At 60.6% G+C, this 14,372-nt stretch overlaps 4 protein-coding genes across 4 annotated transcripts; 1 reads left to right on the plus strand and 3 right to left on the minus strand.

The window, feature by feature from the left end:
- Positions 1-466: 466 nt before the first annotated feature.
- On the minus strand, positions 467-2,787 carry LOC133223318 (uncharacterized). Its single transcript, XM_061373936.1, has 7 exons — positions 2,686-2,787; positions 2,138-2,190; positions 1,316-1,443; positions 1,204-1,238; positions 1,027-1,080; positions 618-656; positions 467-523 (listed from the first exon to the last, which is right to left on the minus strand). Exons 1-7 carry the CDS (start codon positions 2,783-2,785, stop codon positions 480-482), a joined length of 453 nt encoding a protein of 150 aa, XP_061229920.1. The 5' UTR covers positions 2,786-2,787; the 3' UTR covers positions 467-479.
- A 1,047-nt stretch (positions 2,788-3,834) lies between these two features.
- ELOB (elongin B) lies at positions 3,835-6,592 on the plus strand. Its single transcript, XM_061374062.1, has 4 exons — positions 3,835-4,020; positions 4,605-4,769; positions 5,708-5,816; positions 6,452-6,592. The coding sequence occupies exons 1-4, from the start codon at positions 3,835-3,837 to the stop codon at positions 6,562-6,564; spliced, it is 573 nt and encodes a 190-aa protein (XP_061230046.1). The 3' UTR covers positions 6,565-6,592.
- A 992-nt stretch (positions 6,593-7,584) lies between these two features.
- QPRT (quinolinate phosphoribosyltransferase) lies at positions 7,585-10,625 on the minus strand. The gene is made up of 4 exons (XM_061374168.1): positions 10,620-10,625; positions 9,002-9,550; positions 8,442-8,573; positions 7,585-7,802 (listed from the first exon to the last, which is right to left on the minus strand). Exons 1-4 carry the CDS (start codon positions 10,623-10,625, stop codon positions 7,608-7,610), a joined length of 882 nt encoding a protein of 293 aa, XP_061230152.1. The 3' UTR covers positions 7,585-7,607.
- Positions 10,626-10,989: 364 nt separating this feature from the next.
- Positions 10,990-14,234, minus strand: LOC133223506 (sarcoplasmic/endoplasmic reticulum calcium ATPase 1-like). Its single transcript, XM_061374297.1, has 5 exons — positions 14,127-14,234; positions 13,150-13,283; positions 12,131-12,248; positions 11,273-11,390; positions 10,990-11,052 (listed from the first exon to the last, which is right to left on the minus strand). The coding sequence occupies exons 1-5, from the start codon at positions 14,232-14,234 to the stop codon at positions 11,015-11,017; spliced, it is 516 nt and encodes a 171-aa protein (XP_061230281.1). The 3' UTR covers positions 10,990-11,014.
- Between the last annotated feature and the right edge of the window lie 138 nt (positions 14,235-14,372).

A 14,372-nucleotide genomic window follows, 5' to 3' on the forward strand; every position in this document is an offset into this window, starting at 1 on the left:
CTCACACCCCCCCAAGAGTCACGTGGGACGGATAGAGCGGCCCCATAGCATTGCCCCATAGCATAGCCCCATAGCATTACCCCATAGCGTTGCCCCACAGCACTGCCCCATAGCCCACAGCTGCCCCATAAGTGCCACCCAAAGCACCTGAATTGGGGCACAGCTTTATTCAATGGGGCAGGGGAGGGGATCTATGGGTCCCATGATGGGGATACATCAGTACTAGGGGGGGATCTATGGGTCCAGGCGATCTCTATGGGTCTGTACAGGTCTCTATGGGTCCCTATGGGTCTCTATGGGGTCTCTCAGGTGCCGTCAGCTCTCTTGGGGGTCACAATAAATAAAGAGGGGGTCCCGTTGGGGGGGCAGCTCCAGAGACCTGTGGGGAGATGGGGGTCAGAGGGGGTGGGGCTATGGGGAAGGGGAGGGGCTATGGGGAGGGGTGGGGCTAAGGGGGAGGGGCCATGGGGTCACGTGACCTAGAAGTTCTCGTAGTCTCCTCCATTGTCCTCGCTCTCGCTCGCTGTGGAGGGGGGAGGGAGAAGGGGGCGGGGTCAGAGAGGTCACGTGGGCGGGGGTCGGTCACGTGGGGGGGTGGGTCACGTGGGGTCACTCACCACCGCCTGCGGGGAGGTTGATGTACTCGAGGCTGCCGCCTGTGAGGTAGAGAGAACAGAAGGGGATGTGGGGTCTCTATGGGTCTCTATGTGTCTCTATGGGTCTCTATGGGGTCTCTATGGGTCTCTATGTGTCTCTATGGGTCTCTATGGGGCTCTATGGGGTCTCTATGGGGCTCTATGGGGTTTCTATGGGGCTCTATGGATCTCTATGGGGTCTCTATGGGTCTCTATGGGGTCCCTATGGGTCTCTATGGGGTCTCTATGGGGTCTCTATGTGTCTCTATGGGTCTCTATGGGGTCTCTATGGGTCTCTATGTGTCTCTATGGGTCTCTATGGGGCTCTATGGGGTCCCTATGGGTCTCTATGGGGTCTCTATGTATCTCTATGCGTCTCTATGGGTCTCACCAAAGGGGCTCTGGGCTCCATCCGGGACATTCTCGTAGTCGCCACCAGGGGGCGCTGTTGGCGGGAAAAGGTCACATGGGGTCAATGGGGTTCAATGAGCTCCAAGGGGGGGGGAATGGGAATCAATGAGGGTCACGTGGGGGGGGGGGGGGTTCCGGTCACGTGGTCGCCGCCCACCTGTGCGGTCGCTCGCCTCGTCCGGGATGACGTCACTGCGGGAGGAGGAGGAGGGGGGGGGGGTCAGCCGCGGTCATGTGATGGGGGGGAGGGGGGGCGTCACGTGACTCACACGTAGCCGGTGACGTAGGGGTCGTTGGTGTAATCCTCATCGTGCTCCTCGGCGGGGGGAGGGGCCCGGGGAGGGGGGGGGAGGGGGGAGCTGCGGGGGCGGGGGGGAGGTGCTACATGGACCCAATCCTGCCCCATAGAGACCCATAGAGACCCATAGAGACCCATAGAGACCCCACAGAGACCCATAGAGACCCATAGAGACCCATAGCGACCCCATAGAGACCCCATAGAGACCCATAGACACCCCATAGAGACCCATAGGGACCCATAGAGACCCATAGAGACCCATAGAGAACCCATAGAGACCCCATAGAGACCCATAGAGCCCCATAGACACCCCATAGAGACCCATAGAGACCCATAGAGACCCCATAGAGACCCATAGAGAGCCATAGACACCCCATAGAGACCCATAGAGACCCATAGAGACCCATCCATAGACACCCATAGAGACCCCATAGAGACCCATAGAGACCCCATAGAGACCCATAGACACCCATAGAGACCCCATAGAGACCCATAGAGACCCCATAGACACCCATAGAGACCCCATAGAGACCCATAGAGACCCCATAGAGACCCATAGAGACCCATAGAGACCCATAGTTTCCCCCCTGCCCCATATCCGCCCATTGCCCCACACGTCACCCACGGGATGGTCTCAGTCTGGGGCACCCATTGGGGCGGCTGTGGGGGAGGACCTGGGGGAAGATGTGGGGCAGAGACACGCTATGGGGCACGGCTATGGGGTAGAACAGCGCTATGGGGCAGCGCTATGGGGCAGCGCTATGGGGAGGGGCTATGGGTCCCGCTCGATGACGTCACTCACATCGCTGGGGGGGGAGAACCACGAAGGTGCCGGGGGGGCGGGGCCTGGAGGGGGGGAGGGGGAAGGGGGGGGTCAGAGCCACGCCCCCGCAGCGGCCCCGCCGCCCGCCCCTCCCCCACTCACTTGTCCTGGTCCAGGGGGGCGCCGTGACCTGGGGGGAGGGGCGGGGCTGAGCGTGACCCTTGAGTGACCCCCCAGCCCCATAGACCCCCCCCAGCCCCATAGATCCCCCCAGCCCCATAAGTGCCCCCCAGCCCCATAGATCCCCCCAGCCCCATAAGTGCCCCCCAGCCCCATAGATCCCCCCAGCCCCATAGAACCCCCCCAGCCCCATAGATCCCCCCAGCCCCATAGATCCCTATATCCCAGCCCCATAGATCCCCATATCCCAGCCCCATAGATCCCCCCAGCCCCATAGATCCCCCACCCCATAGATCCCCGCAGCCCCATAGATCCCCCCAGCCCCATAGACACCCCCCAGCCCTATTGACCCCCCCAGCCCCATAGATCCCCCCCCAGCCCCATAAGCACCCCCTCACCGTGGGGCCGGCGGCACCGGGCACAAATGGCCGCCAGCAGCAGCGTGGGGGGCAGCAGGACCAGGCCCCAGAGGCCGCTATGGGGCCACGGAGCCTCCATGGGGCCTGGGCGGGGGTTGGGGGGGGGCCGGATGTGTGGGGCCCGCTTCACACCCGCCCCACACGTGATGCGCTGCGGTTGGCAATGGGCCCTGCCCCATAACTGCAGCGTCTGCCCCATAAGTTGGAGGGGCCCAGCGTCCATGGGCCCTATAAGCACCTCCCTGCCCCATAGAGCAGCCCCATAGACCCCCATAGACCCCCCTAGATCGCCCCATAGACCCCTTAGAGCCCCATAGATCATCCCCATAGAGCCTCATAGATCAGGCCCATAGATCAGCTCCATAGATCGCCCCATAGAACCCCATAGACCCCCATAGATCACCCCATACATCACCCCATAGCCCCCCATAGCCCCCCATTGATCACCCCATAGCCCCCCATAGCCCCCATTGATCACCCCATAGACCTCCATAGACCCCCCATAGCCCCCATAGGCCCCCCATAGACCCCCATAGACCCCCCATAGACCCCCATAGACCCCCATAGACCCCCCATAGACCCCCGTAGACCCCCATAGCCCCGCATAGACCCCATTGATCACCCCACAGCTCCTGCAGGCGCCTCCAGCCCCGAACCCTTCCCAGGGCCCCCCGGAAGCTGCGGCCGCCGCCGTGGGGCAGGAAATGGGGGGGCGGAGGGGGGGGGGGCAGGATGTGGGGCAGGTACAGGGGCTATGGGGCACGCTGTGGGGCAGGTATAGAGGCTATGGGGGAGGGTATGGGTCTATGGGGGATGTATAGAGGTTATGGGGCAAGTATAGAGGCTATGGGGCAGGATATGGGGCAGGTTATGTGTCTATGGGGCAGGCTGTGAGTCTATAGGGCAGGTTATGGGTCTATGGGGCAGGCTATGGGTCTATGAGGGGTGTTATGGGGCAGGTATAGCTCTGTGGGGCAGGCTATGGGTCTACGAGGCAGGTATAGAGGCTATGGGGTTGCCTATAGGGCAGGCTATAGGTCTATGGGTCCCCATAGTCCCCATAGTCACTCTCTGCCCCCCCCAACATGGCGCCGCCCTTCCCAACATGGCGGCCTCACCCCGACCAAGATGGCGGCGCCGATTACGCACCAGGGAGGAGCCATGATCCCCCCTTCCAGGGCAGCACCGCGCATGCGCGCTCCCTACGCCCCGCCCCTCCTCGTCCTCCTCCTCTCCCCCCCTCCCCTCCCCTCTGCCCGCGGTGCATTCTGGGACCGTGGCGGACCCAGCGGCGGAGACGGCACCGGAGCCATGGTGGGAAACTGGGGGGAGATGGGTAAAAACGGGAGGGGGAGGGGAGGAAACGGGAGTGGGGGGAGGGGAACGGAGCCATCGGGGCCCCGTTGGAACGGGAGGAACGCGTTGGAACGGCGGCGAACGGCGGTGGAACGGGAGGGAACGGGGACAGGCCCGGCCCCCCCCCCCCACCCCGGCCTCCGGCAACTGAGGGGAGGCCACGCCCCCTCCGCCGAGGCCACGCCCCCCTCCGGCTTCCCATTGACATCAATGGGCACACATAGAGCCCCATAGAGACCCCATAGACCCCCCCATAGATCCCCATAGACCCCCCCATAAGCCCCCCATAGAGCCCCATAGACCCCCACAGACCCATAGACCCCATAGAACCCCATTAACCCCAGAGAGGGGTGGGGGCGTGTCCTCGGCTGGCCCCGCCCCCTTTGGCCCTTTACCGCCCCCTGCAGGCCGTGCTGCAAACCCCTGCCTGCGCCCCCATAGACACCAATAGAGCCCCATAGAGCCCTATAGACACCCCATAGAGACCTATAGACACCAATAGAGCCCTATAGACAACCCATAGAGCCCCATAGACCCCATAGCCGCCCCATAGTGCCCCATATCCCCCCCAGGACGTGTTCCTCATGATCCGGCGCCACAAGACCACCATCTTCACCGAGGCCAAGGAGTCGAGCACGGTGCTGGAGCTCAAGCGCATCGTGCACGGGATCCTCAAGAGGCCCCCCGAGGAGCAGCGCCTCTATAAGGTGTCTATGGGGGGATATGGGGAGGATATGGGGGGTCTATGGGGGTCTATGGGGGGTCTATGGGGGTCTATGGGGGGTCTATGGGGGGTCTATGGGGGTCTATGGGGGGTCTATGGGGGGTCTATGGGGGGTCTATGGGGGTCTATGGGGGGTCTATGGGGGTCTATGGGGGGTCTATGGGGGTCTATGGGGGTCTATGGGGGGTCTATGGGGGGTCTATGGGGGTCTATGGGGGTCTATGGGGGGTCTATGGGGGGTCTATGGGGGTCTATGGGGGTCTATGGGGGTCTATGGGGGGTCTATGGGGGTCTATGGGGGGTTTATGGGGGTCTGTGGGGGTCTATGGGGGTCTATGGGGGTCTATGGGGGGTATGGGGGTCTATGGGGGTCTATGGGGGGTCTATGGGGGTCTATGGGGGTTTATGGGGGTCTGTGGGGGGTCTATGTGGGTCTATGGGGGGTCTATGTGGGGTCTATTGGGGTCTCTGGGTGGTCTATGTGGGTCTATGGGGGTCTATGTGGGGTCTATTGGGGTCTCTGGGGGGTCTATGGGGGTCTATGGGGGTCTATGGGGGGTCTATGGGGGTCTATGGGGGTCTATTGGGTCTATTGGGGTCTATTGGGGTCTATTGGGGTCTATTGGGTCTATTGGGGTCTATTGGGTCTATTGGGGTCTATGGGGGGTCTATGGGGTCTATGGGGGTCTATGGGGGGTCTATGGGGGTCTATGGGGGGTCTATGGGGGGTCTATGGGGCTCTATGGGGGTCTATGGGGGGTCTATGGGGAGCCGCTTCCATTGAGTGTCAATGGCGCTGGGGAGCGCGGCACGGGGTGGCCACTAGGCGGCGCTATAGTGCTCTATGGGAGTGAATGGCGGTCAGTGGGGGGGTTCTGTCTGTGCCGTCTCTATGGTGCGGGTGCCGTGCGCCCCCTGCAGGAGGACCAGGTCCTGGAGGACTCGCGCACCCTGGGGGACTGCGGGTTCACGAGCCAGACAGCGCGGCCACAGGCCCCGGCTACCGTGGGGCTGGCGCTGAGGACGGCAGGTGGGACCCATAGGGACCCATAGAGACCCATAGGGACACATAGGGACCCATAGAAACCCCATAGAGACACATAGAGACTATAGAGCCCCATAGCCCTCTCCTCATTGCTCTTTGTGCCCCTCCCCAGACCCACTTTGGCCTCATTTTGGGTGATTTGGGCTCATTCTGAGTGATTTAGGCTCATTTTTGGTTCATTTTGGGTGTTTTGGGCTCATTTTGGGGGATTTTGGCTCATTTTGGGTGATTTTGGCTCATTTTGGGTGCATTCTGGGTGGTTTTGGCTCATTTTGGGTGATATTGGACTCATTCTGGGTGATTTTGGGCTCAGTTTGGGTGATTCTGGGTTCATTTTGGGTGGTTTTGGGCTCATTTGGGGTGATTCTGGGGTGATTTTGGCTCATTTTGGGTGATTTTCGATCATTTGAGGTGATTTGGGGCTCATTTGGTTGATTTGGGGTGATTTGGATGGTTTTGGCTCATTTGGGATGATTTTAGGGTGATTTTGGATCATTTTGGGCTAATTTTGGGTGATTTGGGGCTGATTTGGGGTTCTTTTGGGTGATTTTGGCTCTTTTGGGGTGGTTTTGGGCTGATTTGGGGTGATTTTGGGCTCATTTTGGGTGTTTTGGGGGCAGAGGAGCCCTTTGAGCCGCTGCGCATCGACGCCTTCTCCAGCCCCCCCGAGCTCCCCGATGTGATGAAGCCCCAGGACGCGCCCGGCGCCGCCCCCGAGGCCCCCCTGCCCTGAGTGTGCCCCACACGCCTCCTACATGCGTGTTACACGCGTGTCACGTGTTACATGTCACATGTGGTGCATGTTACATGCGTGCCACATACATGTTACAGGTGTTTTACATGCGTCCCATACATGTTACATACGTGTGTTACATATGTGATGCGCGCATCAACATGTGTCACATACGTGATTATGGGATATATGCGTGAATGTGGGCTATGGGCATGAACACGTGTTACATGCGTGTTACATGCACGTGTTAGCATGCGTGTTACATGCGTTCACGTGTGTAGCATGTGTCAATATGGGCTACATGCCTGATCATGGGTTGCAGGCGTGATCATGTGTGTTACATACATGCTCCGTGTGTGAACATGCCTGTTACACGTGTGGATATGGGATACATATGTGAACATGGGATACAGGCGTGACCATGTGTGCTACATACCCATTGCCCCCCATTGGGACCCCCAAAACCCCATTGATCCCCATTAGGCCCCCATTGAGACCCCGCAAAACCCCATTGCCTCCCATTGGGACCCCCCCAAACCCCACTGCCCCCCATTGGGACCCCCCAAACCCCATAGATCCCCATTAGGCCCCCATTGGGACACTCCCAACCCCATTGCCCCCCACCCATCACCAGTCCCATAAAGGCAAGGGGGGGGTGTTGTTTATTGGGGGACCCCAACAGCACCCAATGGCCATGGGGGGCTGGGCTCAATTGCCCCCCATTCATTACTTATGGGGGGGTGTTCCCATGGATGCTCCATTGACCCCCATTCATTCATCCTTAGGGCGGTTCCCACGGGTGGGGGGAGCTCCATTGCCCCCCATTCATTACCTATAGGGGGTTCCCACGGGTGGGGGGGAGCTTCATTGATCCCCATTCATTGATCCTTGGGTAGGCTCCCACGGGTGGGGGGTGGGGTCCATTGACCCCCATTCATTACCTATTGGGGGGGTCCCACGGGTGGGGGTGGGGTCCATTGACCCCCATTCATTGATCCTAGGGGCGGTTCCCACGGGTGGGGGTGGGGTTCATTGATCCCCATTCATTGCTCGCTATGGGGCAGGACCTTGAGGGCGAAGTCGAGGGCGGGGGCGCTGTGGGTCAGGCACCCCATGGAGACGACGTCGATGTGGGGCCCCAGGAAGTGGGGCAGGGAGCTCAGGGTGATGCCGCCGCTCGCCTCGACCACGACGTGGGGCCGGGAGGCCTTGACGGCCGCCGCCGCCTTGTGCAGGGCCTGCAATGGGGACCCAGAAGTGGGCAGTGGGGAACACAGGGGGTGATGGGACCTGTAAGTGGGCTATGGGGCCCATAGACACTCAATGGCCCCATAAGTGATCAATGGGACCCATACCCACTCAATGGCCCCATAGACCCTCAATGGCCCCATAGGCCCTCAATGCCCCATAAGCTCCCGCTGTGCCCCATAGGCCCCCACTGTGCCTCATAGACTCTCAATGCTCCATAGGCCCCCACTGTGCCCCATAGGCCCTCAATGGCCCCATAGACTCTCAATGGTCCCATAAGTGATCAATGGGACCCATAGGCCCTCAATGGCCCCATAGACCCCCACTGTGCCCCATAGACCCTCAATGGCCCCATAAGTGATCAATGGGACCCATAAGCACTCAATGGCCCCATAGGCCCTTAATGGGCCCCATAAGTAACTAGTGGGCCTCATAAGCGGTCAATGGGACCCATAAGCACTCAATGGCCCCATAACCACTCAATGGCCCCATAGGCCCTCAATGGGCCCCATAAGCAATCAATGGGCCCCATAAGCGATCAATGGGACCCATAAGCACTCAATGGCCCCATAGCCCCTCAATGGCCCCACAGGCGCCGCTGTGCCCCCCAGGCGTGGGTCGGGGCTCACCTGGGGGCTGAAGTTGTCCATGAGGACGATGTCAGCGCCGGCGGCAGCAGCGGCCACGGCGGCGCCCTCGGAGCCGACCTCGACCTCGACGCGGCGCCAGAACCCGGCGGCGGCGCGGGCAGAGCCCACGAGCTGGGGGCCATAGGGAACAATGGGGCCATAGGGACCCATAGACACCCCATAGAGACCCATAGGGATCCATAGGGACCCACAGAGACCCATAGAGACCCCATAGAGACTCAATAGAGACCCATAGGGACCCCATAGAGACACATAGGGACCCATAGAGACACATAGGGACCCATAGAGACCCCATAGAGACACATAGGGACTCACAGAGACACATAGGGACCCATAGGGACACCATAGAGCCCCATAGAGACCCCATAGAGACCCACAGAGACCCATACAGTCCCCATACAGACCCCACAGCAACCATAGAGACCCCACAAAGACCCCTAGAGACCCATAGGGACCCCATAGACACCCACTGAGACCCATAGGGACCCATAGAGCCCCCACAGAAACCCCATAGAGCCCCCATAGCCCCCCCCCCTCACCTCCTCCATGGACCCCCCGTGCAGCGCCACGTGATTGTCCTTGACCAATAGGAGCCCGTCGAGCCCCCAGCGGTGCGCGTCGGCCCCGCCCACCAGCAGCGCGTACTTCTCAGCCAACCGGAAGCCCGGCGTGGTCTTCCGGGTGCCGGCGACCAATCCGCGCCAGCCTTGCTGGCGGGCCACTTCCTTAGCGGCCGTTGCCATGGTAGCGACGCCGCTGCAGCGGCCTAGGCAGTTGAGCGCCACCCGCTCGCCGTAGAGCAGGCCGCAAGCCGGGCCCTGCAGCTCCGCCACCGCCGTGCGGACCCCGGGTAGGGTCGAGCCCTCCGGGAGCAGGGCCCGGAGCTCGCAGCCGAGCTCCCGGAACACGGCCTCGGCGAACGGGAGCCCCGCCAGCACCCCCGGGCTCTTACAGAGGAGCTGGGCCCGAGCTAGGCCCCGGCCCGAGAACCCGGATGTAGGGTCGAAGGGCGTGGCGTCCTCCTGCAGCCAATGGCGGGCCAGGACGCGGAGGGTGGGCGGGGGTAGGACCGGAAGTGGAGGGGGCTGCTGGAGAGAGAGGGAGAGACAAGGACGGGGGGCGCTCTACCCGCGGCTCGGTGGTGCTGGAGGACTGTGGGAGGTTCCGGAGTCCTCCACGGCCTCTCTGTGCCCTTCTAGCCGCAGCTCTATGGTGCCGTAGTCCTCCAGGGCCTCTCTACGCCCCCTAATCTCGTCTCTATGGCGCCATAGTCCTCCAAGGCCTCTCTGTGCCCCTCTACCCACATCTCTATGGTACATTAGGCCACTCCATCCCCATCTCCATGGCTCCATAGTCATCCAGGGCCTCTAGGCCTCATCCCTGTGGTACCTTAGGCCACTCTAACACTGTCTCTATGGTGCTTCAGACCTCCAGGGCCTCTCTGTGCCCTCTAACCCCGTCTCTATGGTCCCTTAGGCCCCTCTAGCCGCAGCTCGATGGTGCTATGGACCTCCAGTGAGTCCATCCCTCCTCTCTATGCTCATTCAGGCCTCTCCGTACCCAGTCTCTATGGTGCTGGATTCCTCCAGCGCCTTTCTAGCCCTTCTCTCTATGGTTCTATGGGGGGGGGGGTGGGGCACTGGAGAGGCACCAAGCTATGGGTCCAGCCCCACAGATCCCCCCCACAGACCCCCCCCAGCCCCACATCCGGCCCCATAGACCTCCCCCACCCCCATAGAACCCCTAATCTATGGGTCCAGTCCAATATATCCCCCCCAGCCCACCATGCAGCCCCATAGTCCCCTCTCCTGCCCCACATTCAGCCCCGTAGACCCCTCCAGCCCCACATCCAGCTCTATACAGCCCCCTTAATCTATGGGTCCAGCCCCATAGATCCCTTTCCAGCCCCACATCCAGCCCCATAGACCTCCCCCAGCCCCATAGACCCCCTTTATCTATGGGTCCAGCCCCATAGACCCCCCCACCCCACCTCCCATCCAGCCCCATAGCGCTCCCCATCCCCACCCCCACTTCCCTGTCTGTGGGGGTCCAAAGTCCGCCCGCCATTGGCCACGTCTCCCACTGCCCCTCCCCCCCCCCCATTGACCCCCAGGTGGGGCCGGACCCACATCTATGGGGCAGGAGGCTCCCACTCACCTCCATGGCTGCCACTTTGGGGGCGAATGAGCCCCTATGGGGGGGGGGGGGGAGTGGGCTTACGGGAGGGGGCGTGGTCATCCCATCCCTTCGCTCCGCCCCTTCACTCTGATTGGCTGCCCCACAAATTGCTCCGTCCACCCGCCCTCTCCATTAAAGACACAGGAGGCCGGGGGGAGGGGGTGGGGTATTCCCTTTAATGGCAATAAATAAGCGATGCTGTGGGGTGCCCCATAGCTCTATGGGGCTGCCCCATAGCACTTGGGTGCCCCATAGCACTTGGGTGCCCCATAGAGCTTAGGGGGTGCCCCATAGCAATAGGGTGCCCCATAGCGCTATGGGGCTGCCCCATAGCAAACGGGGAGGGGGGGGTGGGGCTTGGAGCAGCTTTGGGGTCACTTCTTCTTCTTATGGGAGTCCAGGACATCAGGTGCTGATTGGAGGAGATGTGGTGACGTCATCAAGTGATGTCATAGGTCATGCCCCGCCCCACAAGTGCCCCCCCACCTTGAACCTATGGGGGTCTATGGGGGTCTATGGGGGGTCTATGGGGGGTCTATGGGGGTCTATGGGGGGATATGGGGGTCTATGGGGGTCTATGGGGGGTCTATGGGGGGGATATGGGGGTCTATGGGTCCCTATGGGTTCCTCACCCTCCAGGTAGTTCCTGGCGATGAACTTGAGGGCCTCGTCCAATAGGATGACGGGCAGGGAGATCTTGAGCACCATCAGCCAATGGGTGAGCGTCAGCGGGGTCAGCTTGAAGATCATCTATGGGGCAGAGAGCTGGGCCTGAGCCCCACGGCCGCCCCATGGCCCCCTATGGGTACCCCATGGGGGATAAAGGCAATGGGGAGCGAGCCAATGGGCAGCGAGCCGATGGGGGGGATCGACCAATGGGGATTGAGCAGTGGGGATTGACCCAATGGGCATCACCCAATGGCTGCCACCCAATGGGCATTGACCCAATGGGCATCATCCAATGGCTGCCACCCAGTGAGCATCAGCCAATGGCCATTGAGCCAATGGACATCACCCAATAAGGATTAACCCAATGGCCACCACCCAATGGCTGCCACCCAATAAGGATCAACCAATGGCTGTTGACCCCATGGGAATCATCCAATTGGAATCACCCAACAGGCAACACCCAATGAGCATCCCCCAATGGACATCACCCAATGACCACCACCCAATCCCCATTGACCAATGGGGATCAACCCAACGGCCATTGACCAATGGGGATCAACCCAACGGCCATTGACCAATGGGGATCAACCCAACGGCCATTGACCAATGGGGATCAACCGAACGGCCATTGACCAATGGGGATCAACCCAACGGCCGTTGCCCAATGGGGATCAACCCAACGGCCATTGACCAATGGGGATCAACCCAACGGCCATTGACCAATGGGGATCAACCCAACGGCCATTGACCAATGGGGATCAACCCAACGGCCATTGACCAATGGGGATCCGCCCCACACCCAGCCCCACACATCCCCTTACGGGCAATGGGTCGATGTAGAGGATGACGAAGTGCAGGGACATGGAGAGGCAAATGGAGCCCAGGAGCCAGATGTTGACCCACGGCGGCATCCGGGCCAGTGATTGGTTCTCAGAGAGGCTGCAATGGGGCAGGAGGTGGGGACGGACCCCAGGGACCCATTCATGGACCCCATTGATGGACCCCATTGATGGACCCCATTGATGGACCCCATGGACCCCATTGATGGACCCATTGATGGACCCCATTGATGGACCCATTGATGGACCCCATGGACCCATTGATGGACCCCATTCACCCATTGATGAACCCCATGGACCCATTGATGGACCCCATGGACCCATTAAGGACCCCATAACCCCATTAGAGGTCCCCATTGCCCCATTTAAGGTCCCCATTGCCCCATTTAAGGTCTCTATGACCTCATTTAAGGTCCCCATTGCCCCTTTAAGATCCCCATTGCCCCACTGGAGGTCCCCATAGCCCCATTTAAGGTCCCCATAGCCCCATTTAAGGTCCCCATAACCCCATTGGAGGTCCCCATAGCCCCATTTAAGGTCCCCATTGCCCCATTTAAGGCCCCCATAACCCCATTGGAAGTCCCCATTGCCCCATTTAAGGCCCCCATTGCCCCATTTAAGGCCCCCATTGCCCCATTTAAGGTCCCCATAGCCCCATTTAAGGCCCCCATTGCCCCATTGGAGGTCCCCATAGCCCCATTTAAGGCCCCTATAGCCCCATTTAAGGTCCCCATAGCCCCATTGGAGGTCCTCATAGCCCCATTTAAGGTCCCCATAGCCCCATTTAAGGTCCCCATAACCCCATTAGAGGTCCCAATAGCCCCATTTAAGCTCCCTATGACCCCATTTAAGGCCCCCATAGCCCCATTTAAGGCCCCCATAGCCCCATTTAAGGCCCCCATAGCCCCATTCCAAGCCCCCCATAGCCCCATTCCAAGCCCCCCAACCCCATTCCCAGCCCCCCTTGGCCCCACAGGCGGTGCCCCTGGGGCTGCGGGTACCTGTTGAGGGCGTTGCACATCTCAATGGTGACCAGCACGGACAGGGCCATGGTCATGGGCACGGGCGACTCGAAGATGTCGCAGTCCAAGCCCTCGAAGTCCACGTTGTGCTCCCCACATTGCATGAAGTGGGTCTGGGGTAACGGGGGGCAGCCATGGGGTCACCATAGGGGGGGCAACCCATGGGCAATGGGGTCCCATTGGGCAACCCATGGGCAATGGGGTCACCATAGGGTGGGCAACCCATGGGCAATGGGGTCCCATTGGGCAACCCATGGGCAATGGGGTCCCATTGGTCAATCTATGGTCAATGGGACCCCATTGGTCAATTCATGGTCAATGGAGCCCCATTGGGCAACCCATGGTCAATGGGGTCCCATTGGTCAACCCATGGGCAATGGGGTCCCATTGGTCAATCTATGGTCAATGGGACCCCATTGGTCAATTCATGGTCAATGGAGCCCCATTGGGCAACCCATGGTCAATGGGGTCCCATTGGTCAACCCATGGGCAATGGGGTCCCATTGGTCAATCTATGGTCAATGGGACCCCATTGGTCAATTCATGGTCAATAGGGTCCCATTGGGCAACCCATGGGCAATGGGGTCCCATTGGGCAACCCATGGGCAACGGGGTCCCATTGGTCAATCTATGGTCAATGGGACCCCATTGGTCAATTCATGGTCAGTGGGGTCCCATTGGGCAACCCATGGGCAATGGGGTCCCATTGGGCAAGCCATGGTCAATGGGGTCCCATTGGTCAATCTATGGTCAATGGGGCCCCATTGCTCGACCCATGGTCAATGGGGTCCCATTGGTCAATCTATGGTCAATGGGGCCCCATTGCTCGACCCATGGTCAATGGGGTCCCATTGGTCAATCTATGGTCAATGGGGTCCCATTGGGCAAGCCATGGTCAATGGAGCCCCATTGCTCGACCCATGGCCAATGGGGCCCCATGGGGCTCCAGTACTCACCAGTTGGTGGTAGCTGACGTTGGGGCCATCTTCAGCGAATAGGAACCACCAGGCGGCCGCACCAACGGTGGCGGCACCGACATAGCCTATGGGGAGAGGAGGCCCCATGGGGGTCAATGGAGGAGGCACCATGGGGGTCAATGGAGGAGGCACCATGGGGGTCAATGGAGGAGGCCCCATGGGGGTCAATGGAGGATCAGGATGGGCATCATCTCCAATGCTCTACAATGGACATCTCCAATGGTC

Source organism: Neopsephotus bourkii, unplaced genomic scaffold (assembly GCF_033783945.1).
Source record: "Neopsephotus bourkii isolate Nb327-2 ecotype Australia unplaced genomic scaffold, CSIRO-AGI_Nbou_v1 NB_26, whole genome shotgun sequence".
Classification (NCBI taxonomy): domain Eukaryota; kingdom Metazoa; phylum Chordata; class Aves; order Psittaciformes; family Psittacidae; genus Neopsephotus; species Neopsephotus bourkii.

Bases quoted from the DNA above. Each gene is read 5' to 3' on its own strand.
- LOC133223506 (XM_061374297.1), bottom strand. From the start codon at position 14,234: ATGGGGCCTCCTCTCCCCATAGGCTATGTCGGTGCCGCCACCGTTGGT. The intron at 12,249-13,149 runs GTACCCGCAGCC...GCCCCATTGCAG, and splicing joins ATGTGCAACGCCCTCAACAG to CCTCTCTGAGAACCAATCAC. The intron at 11,053-11,272 runs GTGAGGAACCCA...TCCTCCAATCAG, and splicing joins CGCCAGGAACTACCTGGAGG to CACCTGATGTCCTGGACTCC.
- LOC133223318 (XM_061373936.1), bottom strand. From the start codon at position 2,785: ATGGAGGCTCCGTGGCCCCATAGCGGCCTCTGGGGCCTGGTCCTGCTG. The intron at 2,191-2,685 runs GTGAGGGGGTGC...CCCCCCCTCCAG, and splicing joins CCGGTGCCGCCGGCCCCACG to GCCCCGCCCCCCCGGCACCT. The intron at 1,239-1,315 runs GTGAGTCACGTG...CTCCTCCCGCAG, and splicing joins CCCTACGTCACCGGCTACGT to TGACGTCATCCCGGACGAGG.
- ELOB (XM_061374062.1), top strand. From the start codon at position 3,835: ATGGCGGCGCCGATTACGCACCAGGGAGGAGCCATGATCCCCCCTTCC. The intron at 4,021-4,604 runs GTGGGAAACTGG...TAGACCCCATAG, and splicing joins GAGACGGCACCGGAGCCATG to CCGCCCCATAGTGCCCCATA. The intron at 4,770-5,707 runs GTGTCTATGGGG...CGCCCCCTGCAG, and splicing joins AGGAGCAGCGCCTCTATAAG to GAGGACCAGGTCCTGGAGGA.
- QPRT (XM_061374168.1), bottom strand. The intron at 8,574-9,001 runs GTGAGGGGGGGG...TATGGCCCCCAG, and splicing joins ACGGGGGGTCCATGGAGGAG to CTCGTGGGCTCTGCCCGCGC. The intron at 7,803-8,441 runs GTGAGCCCCGAC...TCCCCATTGCAG, and splicing joins TGGACAACTTCAGCCCCCAG to GCCCTGCACAAGGCGGCGGC.